Below are 12,365 nucleotides of genomic sequence, written 5' to 3' on the forward strand. Positions count from 1 at the left end.
GAAAACGCTCCTACGCCATTTTCCTGAATGTTTTACTAGTCTAAAAATTAGCTAATGTAGTATTAAAAATAAATTACCGCGGCTGCGTGTAGACATAAGTATTTAACATGTCGACTGATATGCAGCTGTATGTTTTTTCTTTATTAGGTAAGTTAACTGAATTACCATCAAGTTTATCTTTTATTTCGTTAATCCCCTGAAGAATAGATGTCATCATTCCGTCCATATCAATCCAACCTTGAAGTTCAGTCTTTAATTGTTTTATCTCGTTTTGGAGTTCCTCCTCTCGTTTATAGTCCAGAGGGTCATCTCTTATTTTATCAATAAGATTATTCAGGTCTGGAACGTTGTATGTACGGTGAAGTCTGTCTAGTACCTTAGAAAATAAATGACTTAAATGATAGTTAAATGAAAGTTATTGAGCATTTCATTACATCTCACGAACAAACCAAGTCCCCTATTATTTTGCTTGATTGCATTTTGTGCTTCCAAGGGATCTTTTTATAGATATTTATTATACTCTAACATGCTTGTATATAATTCAGTCATCACTATTGCTCCAATCAGCCAAAACAGACCCTATCAAAAAGTCATGTTATGCATATTCTGACATTCTCATTCTGTCAAATTGTACATGTACCTACTATTTCATATCTCCTCTATTAAATCATGCCATTTATTGCAGGTCTTTCACTCAAAAATTCACCAATACTTACCATCAAACAGAGGAACTATTTTAAGCGTAACCACTTCCGTATTGTGGTCTTGTGCCACATTTTGTTACATACGATAGTAAAAGGAAACCAGCTATTAGTTAGAGCAAGTACTCGTTGTAAAACGACATGTTCGAATTTGGACCAGTCGGAAACAAATTCTATAAATAGCACTAAACAAAGGTTGAAGGTTGTTTGTTTGAAACATTAGGTGATTTGCCTGATTCCTGAAATTATCCAGCTTATAACTGAAATCATATACGAATCACTGCTACATGAATCATTTAGGTGAGGTATATACAAGATATATGTTCTCACCAGCTCTACGTTAGGACATACTACATTATTTATTAGCTTGTCTGAAACAAAGTCACCTTGGCGATCGGACCCATTTCATTGCTCAAGATACTAACATAGGTCATATAAGTCGTATCCTGACACTTACACACATTCTGATAAGTATGTATAGGATAAATGATACAGTTACAATATTATTATCAACATATATTGCTCGCAGGCATAAAACTAGTGATCGTAATATCAATATGATTATTCTGAACTATGAATTTACTAATGCTAGGATAACTCCAAGAATATATATGCTGAAAATATATACTCTGTCTCTGTAAATTGTAGTTTGTTTGGAGTTGAAAGAAACATAACGATATATATAGAATTATTATATAAGAGCAATATACACAATCGGATGATGCAATGATTCTTGTGTCTATGTTTAGTATAAAACGAATATTGTTTCAGGACTTAGTACATGCTCAAATTTTCTCCGCTAGTTACAATGGAATTTTAAATGTCAATATTTTTCCATATTCCTGTCTGAATTTCATAACGTGTTTGGGACGTCATTTGTGACACCATATTTTAATGTGTGTTCTTTAAACAGCTGAATGAAAGTGATATTCTGATTTTAATTTAACTGTTACTATAATTAAAAGAGAAGATACGTATGTAATAAAATGATAATTAGTTTTGCATCGAGAAATATGTATTCGTTCTTTTGTGGAAGAATATCACCTGCTAAAAAACGCGCAATATCTACAAAATGTGTGCACTTTTCTCGACCTTTGAATATAGCGTATCATATTAATCTTAAAATCTTGACGTTTCAAAATGGACCTATTACCCTGTATTTCTATAGTGTGGCTTTTAATCTTCATGAATATGTTTCTTGGAAAGAAAGAATTTTAAAAACTCTGCTACAGAGTTGACGAATCAAGTATTTATTTATTTATTTATTTATTTATTTATTTATTTGGGTTTTACGGCGCATCAACACAGTATATATTATATGGCGCCAGACAGGACTACGGTTTGGTTTCATACCTCATTTACATCGAAATAAAAACATGAGTTATGGAATCAAAATTTGCATACCTGCTGGAATCACAAAGGTACAGCGAAACCAAGTGTTAAGACCCTGTTTAGACGCCTCTTACGATAATGCAAGGGTAAGGCAGTGGTTCAAATTCTTTTAATACACATATCGTCCCAGAACCACATGGGGCTAATCAGTATTAAATGCATATGTAACAGAAAATACATATAATCATAAAACTTACATCTGTTATGTCATTCCATAAGTCATTAAATGTATTTTCAGTGAAAGCAGTACTGGTATTCGAAACTTCGTGCATGACCTGTAATAGAATATGAATTAAAAACAATTGAGTTCGATTGCAGATACTTAGTTCTTATAAGGTATGCGAATCGATAAACATATTTTTATTGCGCGTGTAATATTTAACCACTACGTGCATTATTAAAAATGGTTGATTTACTCTAGGGCTGTAATGCTTTATTGACTTGTACAGACGCTGGTATCGGTCACTGTTGTTATATTTTGGTTGTCAAATGAAAACCAAATAACTTGAAAGTTTGCAACTGATATAAAATGTACCATTTGAGTTTCGTCATGTTTATGCTCGACATTACACACATCAGTAGCCTGCATAGATGTGTTAAGAAGACAGAAACATGTTTAAAAGTTTCAGTGTAAGATATCAAGTAAGCATGTCAACTTTCTCGATTTAATTTGCATTTTTCTATATCATATTAAAGTGTACTACAAAAAGCGGATTAACTTGTCTGTTGTATCTATAAGTGATCGGATAATTGTATAATTGTTGCACGCCATGTGACAATAATTGTTGTTTTGGCCTGTTAAAGAGTTCCGCATTGGATGGACTCAAGGCCATCTCACCATTTCAAAGGCTTCAAACATAATTTTAAAAATTCAAACCAAATTCCCGTCATTTCACTTGATAGTGTAACCGGCATTCTAATTAATGACATCACTATAAAACAAGATACTAACCGAACATTAAATGACAATATTTCAAACGTTTGCCATGTGGACAACTAAACAGTAAGTTCTTCATGAGCCTCCAGAGATATTTTGCAATATAATAATCATTTTTGTATTTAAAAATACCTTATTTCTGTATTCCCTTATACGAACAAACTCAGCTACATCGGTGAAGTCATTAGATTGTAATGTGTCGAGTTTCTCACTCCATGTTTTTTGTAAATCTCCCCTACAAAATGATGGACAAATGTTCCTCAGTAGGAATGCTAGAAGCGTTACGTCAAAGCCATCAGCCGATGAAGCTGCTGAATTATTCGGGAACATCACACTGAATTGTTTATCGCTGATAATCTTTGGTTTTTCTGAGCTGCTGCCGGGTACAAATTCCTTAATTGAACTTTTGTTATATGTCAAAAACGCCTGTACTGTGCCGCTTGTATTCTCAGCTTCAGCGGTAAAAACTGTACGATACATATGACCTCCTACATCAATTATAAGTGACAGGATCCTGTACGTATAATGCCGCCCATCAGTCTCAACCGCCATTTTTGACTATGCGTGCAGCTGCAATTACAAATTAAAGATCAGAAGATACTAAGATTTAAGCATATTTTTTACCAATAGAGATACACTAGTTGACGTAAAGTGGCAGAAAACGCTAGATATACTTTCCATTATCTAAAATGTTTATGTATACCGAAATATATCATCGGTAATCTAAAAATTACTTTAACTTTTAACCATTTACCAACCGGAAACCTTTGATACCTTTACTTCATTCTGGTATTATTAGTCTGCAACAGATAAAGTGGTGCAGATAAAGAAAGGTTAAACGCAACGGGTAAATAAGAATGTATGAACGGTTATGTACATTTTAGATTAATAATACACAACAAAGACAAAACAAATAAATGGAGGAAAACAGAGGTTGATTGCTTCGAAAATACAATTGGTTAAACTTGCACAAAACCTATATCGTGCTCCTAAGTTAAAAGATTATCTGCAGGTACATCCGTTACATAAATACACTTGCAATGATAACAAGGGGTAAGATATATTTACCACTTGTTGGTATTCGCAAGGTGTTCGTGTCATACACGTTAACATACATATGTAATGTATGTAATGTAATGTATTTACATTCGCCCTATTAATTTCCATTGAAAGTGATGACGTTCAATTTTTATGAACAGCAAAAGAAAAGGAACCAAAGGTACGATATTAAAACGCAAACGTTCTGACGACATCCGCGTATCTCAGGTATCAGAGAGAACGTTCCTTTGCTAACGTCACAGCTGTTTCGTCTGGTGAACAGAATGAACGGGAAGCTGAATTTAGTGTTAAATGCAACAAAATGTGTGCAATTTAGAATATAACCTTCATCGTTGAGTACTTGTCAGTTTTTTCTATTATTTTACTTTGTGTAGGTAATTTGAGTTTATATATTCATTATCTTCACATGCATTTTTCAGGGATTTGTTTTTAGCTGACTGAATCCATTTAACGTGAGTGTTCCTACTGAACATGTGTCATAGATGTTATGTCTGCATTTATTGCTAAGTGTAACTACGCCAAGATGAATAATGCCAAATATATGTATAGTTTTAAGGCAAAATGTAGTTATCTGCTTCAGCATGAAAGCCTGACTGCCCTGCAACGCTATACGAAACATTGAGGACACAATTGCAATTAGTACAGGCGTATCCGAGTTCGGATCCGAAGCGCATTCCCTTTCTAATTGGTTGGGCTTTCATTTTGTGTGACTTGTAAACAGATTTAGTTATGAAGATTGCATTAGTAATTTTACTAAATGGCACAGATGAAAGGCAAAATGTACGTGCACCATTTTCCTTAGAGCATAGTTTTGGGCCTACACCTCTACAAAAAATACTTATCCAGCACTACAAAAACGCGTCATGTGTACAAAGTTCATTTTAAGTAGAAAGGACATTCATACTAAAGCTTACCTAATAATGACTTTTACTTTATAAAAATGGTGATAATATACTGATGTATCGAGTACATACAATATTTAGGTTGGATGATAACTTTTAGATATCAATACAATGGATGGTTATCAGGCAAAATGATAAGTTTTCCAATGATTATCTTAAAACAAATAAAGACACTTATTTGTTGAGTGCAGTAAACCAAAAATTTGTTTGGGTGAAAAGTCACACAGACATGATTATATGTCATATAGTGGCACTCAAGCTTCTGATGGTGGAGAAGGTGGCCTTAGGATCTGAGTGGTGAATGTCACGACCTTCAAACCACTTGCCCCTCACCGATGTGATTTCGAACCTCACTTAGAGTGTAGAATTCTTCAAGTGAGGCAGTCATTTAGCTGGCTTACGGAAAGTGGGAGGTTCAACCAAGCTGACCGCCCGTAATAACACCCTGAGGGGCACCTGGTGTCTTTCTAAACAAGGAACAACTGGATAGTCGCCATATGATCTATAAGTGTGTAGGTGTTACGTTAAACCCGACAACAACAAACACTGGTTGTGCAGAAATGCTCTAGAAGCCCATTCAATCATAACTGCATTACGATCGGGCACCTGGATAGAAGCACTGACTGTCTGGAAGCCAGTTGGATTTCCTTACATGAAAAAGTCACCAGTAGGAAGCACAAGATTTGAAGTGAACAATCTTTACCTCTCTGACACGGTTGCCCCTGGGTGCAGTAAATCTTAATGTCAGTGGTTTACAAGTTGTTTAATACAATGAGTGATATTCCACGTGCACGTAAAGTAATTTAAAATTTAAATTTAATTAAAGCAAACAAGCAACATACAAGTCATAAATAACGAAAAAGAATATATGTATGCGCAGTTTTATATCTAAGTTTGACATAACTACTTGCCTCAAAGAAGACTAAATGCGCAAACACTCCTTTAATGTCAGCGGTTGTTTGCAGGGAAAGGTGCCTACTTGATACTGTTTCGTTTAATCATTCCGGAGCACTTTGGTTGTGAGATTCCATCTGCAACGAGAACGGTCCAAGTAAGCTTCACAGTAACTTTGAAATTCAGCTGAAATATAGAACTAACAACATCATGTATGAATTGTGCACTGACAAAACAATTACCGGATGTAATGAGATTTATACTTTCACGGAAATGGTTTAAAGTGATAACTATGTTACCTATGTCAATATACTTAAAAATGGTTAACCAAATTTTGGTCAAGTAACGGACCTGTCAGTTCATAACTTTAATTTTGTGTTTAGTTTGCGCTTAATACAAGTAAGATTTTCATTAGGGTATCTTTTCAATTTGATTTTCCTATCATGAATGTCCAACCAAGATGTAGCTATTTTATCATAGGTATAAATTTGATAAACATACTGTGCCTAAGGAAAGATATAAATATAACATTTCTAACAGTTATGCATTAACATGAAATTCAATACAAATTCAAATTTGAAAATTAATATTACTTCCATCTGCCTATTTTGGTTGGTTGTGCAACGGAGATAGTTCGGAAATAAATGAATTCAGAAGCTACAGCCAGTTTTTCAAAACTTGTATTTTTGTTCAGATTGTCACAATGTCCCGATATATTTCAGATATAAATGTAAAACTTCAAATTATATTGAAATAAAAGAATTGCTCCCCTTTTAAAATAATGAAGAAGGATAATTACATGTTGTTTTTTGTTTGTTTGTTTGTTTGTTTTTTCTAAAAAAAATCAGTTAACGTACATTGCCATATATAAATCTCTTACAGATTTCAAAAGCAAAAGTGTCATCAAATGTTGTTTAAATGTGGTTGAACGCCTTTTAAAATAAATCACTTTCACAAGAAACAATATTGTTTTTTTACAAGCGAAAGTCGTTTTTCATTTCATCCCTAACCATTAACCAATAAAAATAATTTACTTCCTCTTTCGATTTCAAGGAAAAGTAAATATCCTACCCGTTCTAGAATTCTGCAGAAACGTACATCTTAAAGGAATATTCAAATATTTTGAGGAAATACGAGCAGATCTATGACTTATATTTATGGTTTCAGAAATCTGCATGGTATCCCATTGGGCTACCAATATTTTTGTCTGGTAGCCCAAACATTTTAGTTTATCTGGCAATGACCGTTTTGGGTTATTGCCAAAAGCTTGTATACTACAGTCTACAGTTGTGATGGAGTGCTTTAATGAATATAGGGTTCGTAATTCTAGCCGTATGCATCTGTTGTTATAGATTTTGTTCTTTAAAATTACAATTATTATCAAACATCTTTTTCTAACTTTTCTCATTTCATTTTTTAATTTTAAAAGGTAAAACTATTTAAACTTGGAATTCTTCGTCCTTTCAATATTGCAACATGACAATCATAAAAGGACAGCCAATCATTTTTTATAAACTTATAGTTCTAAAATTATTTTAAGTCGACAAATAATTCTATCTGATTCTTAACATCCTTTAATAAGCAGTTCAATAAAAGGACTACAGCCGAGTAAAGTACGTCTCTCACTTTTTTCGCACTGTGTAATCGCTTATCCGAATTTAAGTTTGTCCGAAATCCTGTATAAATTCTGATATTGAACGTGCCCATGTTTGCATCTGTGCAAGTATTGAAATTGAAAAGCATATAAAGTAAATGATATAGTATTGGAAGTTTAAATAAACCACTAACACAAACCAAAACGTTTGGTTACAAAGAAATGTACCTAACGAATTCCTATATCCCCTCTTAAAACAAATAGAAAATGGATGAATATATCAATGAATTTATTTACCCATAAGTGAATTGTTTGCTTTTGGTATAAAGAATTGTTACACCCTCTATCATAGACCAATAGAAAGAGTCTAATGATTCAAACATAGTTTAATATTTGCAATAGTTGTGTGACAAAGCCTACAGAAACTTGCTGAAAATAATTTCAAATAACAACTACGATACAAACAGTTAACAAAGTGCAAAAGTGACTCTTAAAGCTTTTCCTGCAAGCTATCACTAAACGAATATGTCACAAATGTCAACCTTTACACACAAAACAACGACCGTTTTAAGTATTTTTCTTTGCAGTTTCAAAAACCTACTTACCCTGAAAATCAAGTTAAATAGAATTATCTACCTATATTTTGTCTGTGGTCTTGTTTCAGCTCAATGTTATCATCATAAGATGTATTCAGAGTAATATGCAATTAAAGGTCGACCAAACTGTAGAGATTCACGCATGCACTCCCTTAAAATGACAAGAGAAACGTAACCCTGTATTCAGCATGCACAAATAAAAGCTAGGATGTAAAGTGTAGTTTCGTTTTGGTAAGTGATTTAGGGCCATCATGAACTTCTTTTTAGTTTCTTAATACAATCATTATGTTTGGCAAATGGTCAGAGTTAGATATCAGTTACCAAGTTTTTTTGTTAAGCTTTCTATGAAGATAGGTTTCAAAATGTTGTACATGTATCGTCTGAATATAACAAACTATTATTTAAAAGTTAAATAGTTTCAATCAACATGCTTTGACTGATTTTTATGAGTTTTTTTTGTTTCGTTGTTTCGTTTTGGAATCAAAAAAAAATTATCAAGTTTCATACGGCAAACGAATATCTCATAATTTTACAAACGTGTATGGTACATGAAATGTGCTAAAAGTTAAAGACTATGATAGACAGTTCCTAAAGTCAAGTACTCTTCTGGCAGTTTTCGTTGGACCCTTTGTGGTGTTTCTCTTGATACTCTGTCTATTGAAACGTCATTGAGTGCATGCGAATATTTTTCTTAAGGAAAGTTTTTATAATTATTTACACGAACATTTGCGTGTTTTTCATATTGTGCCTTTTGTTACTATTTCGAGTCTTAGAGATTAGTTTGGTGGGTAAAACTTCTATTTTTACTGTCATATAATTTTGAAACATGGAGGGAGTTAAGAGTGAAATTTGATGTGTACAATTTACACACAAATGCTAAAGGTATTTCTAAAACCATACCACCCCCACTCCCTTTTTATTAAATTTGGAAGCGGACCTTATAATGATGCTTTAAACCAAGTTTGAGAACGATTCATCAAGCATTTCATGAGGAGAAACCAGTAAAAGATATTTTTATTTTAAGGTCTAGTGACCCCTGAAAATTTGAACTTATTTGGGAGATGACCTTAACATAAAGCTACAAATCAAGTTTGATGATGATCCATCAAGCGGCTCATGCGAAGAAGTTATTTAACAACCTATAAAGACCAGTTAAAGGGTCCTAACGCCCCAATTTGAACAAATTAGGGAGAGGGTGAGACATTATAATGATGCTAAGATCCAAGTTTGATTAAGATCCATTCATGAAAAGAATTCGTTCAAATGATTTTCTATTTGTAGCTCTATTTGCCAAGCGCTTTAATTTAAAAATAATAGAAAGAACCTTATTATAAAGCTACAGGCCAAGTTTGAAGAAGTTTGAAGATTCACCAGGCAGTTAATGAGAATAAGCCATTTATAGGTTTTTCTATGTATAGCTGTAGCTGCCATTTAAAGGAGCAAAGCTGATATGTTTGAACAATCCTGACAAAGGACCTTGCTAGGATGCTACTGACCAAGTGTGGTGCTATTCTGACAAGTAGCTTCAGTGGAGATGTCTTTCGAAGAAAAGTGTCGAAGAACGGACGACGGACCGTGGGCGATCATAATAGCTCACCCCGAGCACATTGTGCTTAAGTGAGCTAAAATACAAACTTAAAGTAAGCACTATCTATTTCAAATAATACGTGCAGTTAACTGCATCAAATTTCATTATCTGAAAACAAATTGTATAAGATCATTATTTTAAAAATGAAATGTTTAAGCTATAAAATTATCCTTCTAAAATATGTTGAGGAAATAGGAGACCGCTCTGCTAAATTTTTATTGTGGGTGTGCATTTCCACCCCCGTCCATGAACAGTTTCAATCTATCCGAGCTATTTTTTTTTTATTTATTTCGAGTTTTATTTTTTTCTATTTGAAACAAAATTATAAGGTAGTATAAATCTCCTGCATTTTCTAATTGATAAATGAATCAAAATTTTAAGAAAAGAGACGTACGTATCATTTCCAACCACATTCACACATTCACGTACAAGTTACTTCCTCGTCCGTTTATCATATAATTGTAACGCCCTCTACCACAGAGAGGGACATACATTAAATTTATGTATGATGCTGAGTTAGAGAAAAAGACAACTAAAACATTTAAAGACACTGACCTAAAATACGATAAAATAAAATCACTGAGATATGCCAGTTTTTGCACTTTGAAGGTTTCAAAATTTTAAAGTAGGACGTCCTTCAGAAAATTCTGTCTGTTACTGGCCTCCTCCTTGTAAATTTATACAAACAACAAGCAACATAATCAATATGTCTGCAATAGTGAAAACGAAAAACGAATAGCAAATTATATCAGCTTTTTGTACTGCTAAATTTAGCAGACAATGCGTTTAAGCGTTATATTGCAACTTCCCTGATTATTAAAGGTAATTATCTGTTTATTGAGCGTAATTATATGCATGAGATTAAAATACATATACAAATGTAGTCCAAAATTTTCTTTTTATCAGAGATACTAAGTGTGTTTAGTTAAATGAGAGAAAATTATCTGATAAAATGTAATGTATAGGTACAGTTATAATATAAATCATTGTTATATATCGATAAATGCTAGGTTTAGGCATAGGCCAGAGTTGTAGAAATGTAAAATTGTTCAAGTAAGGCATAAAAGAAGGCTTATGCAAGAAATAGAACGATATGGCAATTGTTTTAAAATCAAAAAAGTTTAGGGTAAGATGTATAATGATACTCGGTAACTTCGATCATGTTTGCTGTGATCATGTGACTGTGGCAATCTCCGATTAGTACTGGAAACGAATGTTGAAATTATGGACGAGAATATGAAATTGCACGGAAATTGTCGATGGTCATTACGGGCTACTACGGTTATTTTAGAAAGCTTACATATCATTTTAATTTTGAGTTGTTATTTATCAGTTATTCGGTAACATAGTTAAATGAGTTCGTGCAAAGTTGCGAACTAATTTCATTTTCGTAAAAGGCACAATATTACACAAAATTAAGAGGCAAATATCATAGTTTGGAAAAATCATTAAAAACCTTGGCAGAAGAAATAAAAAGTATCTTATATAATTTTGAAAAGTCGATATCTACACGAAAGCATAACATATGAAATCAATACTTACCTATTGTGAGTGCAACTCTTCCAAATTTTGAAATAATCTCCTACATAATTATTATTTCAACAACAGTTACTCTTACTTTTTGAACACCTTTTAACGTGAAGCAGTAAAAATAGTACATAGCATAGTTATTGATACAATCATAAACTAAAGTCAAATCACAGTAATAAGTAAAACTTATTTTACCAACGTCATATTTATATGTCCGTCATACACACGCAAAACGAGTCATATGTCACCCGGGTAAGTTGAACTTCCTTCTACACTTTCCTAGAATTAAAGCGTCATCTCTTAGTCACTATTCATAGAATACAGACCTGACACATTTATGAGAAATGCGTTTATTAATTTTCTTTTCATTTCTTTATAACATACACAGAAATTATAAACATTTCACTTTTACAACAGCTAGAATTTAAAACGGGTTCTATTTTTTAACATTTTCGTTTCAGAAATTTTGTACGCCCATTTAAAAACGGGACGAATGATGTTATGGCATTTTCTATCCGTACGTCCATTTGTCAACATTTTCAAAGTTCGGACTCTTAAGTCTAATAGCTGCAAGTTTCAAACTTAACGTAATAATTGAGCACCACATGAAGTGGATAATTATTTGTCCTTTAAGAGGCCGATAAGTTAAAGGTCTTGATGATTGTTGACTTTTACCGCTTTGAGTACGAAACCTCTTTTGGTTGTAAAAACGTTCTTGTGAGGAAGATTACCAGCTAGCTCATGAAAGGTCTGTGGTTTTACTGAGCTGAAATAATGACGAGTGGGGGCCTTGGGTCTTCATTCATAATGGAAAGCAAGCTGGAAAGTCGCCATACTATCTATAATTGTGTTTCTATGACGTTAAAACAGAAAACAAGAGGAATGTCACTGAGACTGAAAATTGAAAATGGTTTCTGGACTCTAAGTAATAAAATTTAGTAGCTACAAACTTTCAAACTTTACAGAATTACTTAGTAACACTGGTTTCCAGACTCTACATGATACAATGTAATAGCTATTGCTTTCAAAGTATACATAATGTCTAAGTATCACTAGAGAAAGACGTGTATTGCTTTTTGGGGCCGATTGCTTAAAGATTAAATACACAAGGACCTTGCTTTACTTTTTTTATTTTCATGTTTTCGTTTCCAGAAGTATGATAGCTGAATGTT

The 12,365-nt window shown here is 33.1% G+C and overlaps 1 protein-coding gene across 1 annotated transcript; it reads right to left on the reverse strand.

Moving 5' to 3' along the window:
* Positions 1–886: 886 nt before the first annotated feature.
* LOC128553592 (uncharacterized) lies at positions 887–11,511 on the reverse strand. The gene is made up of 4 exons (XM_053534770.1): positions 11,206–11,511; positions 3,163–3,600; positions 2,291–2,368; positions 887–940 (listed from the first exon to the last, which is right to left on the reverse strand). Exons 2-4 carry the CDS (start codon positions 3,580–3,582, stop codon positions 887–889), a joined length of 552 nt encoding a protein of 183 aa, XP_053390745.1. The 5' UTR covers positions 3,583–3,600; positions 11,206–11,511.
* Positions 11,512–12,365: the final 854 nt, after the last annotated feature.

The sequence above is a fragment of the Mercenaria mercenaria genome, unplaced genomic scaffold (genome assembly GCF_021730395.1).
Source record: "Mercenaria mercenaria strain notata unplaced genomic scaffold, MADL_Memer_1 contig_4022, whole genome shotgun sequence".
In the NCBI taxonomy this organism is placed as follows: domain Eukaryota; kingdom Metazoa; phylum Mollusca; class Bivalvia; order Venerida; family Veneridae; genus Mercenaria; species Mercenaria mercenaria.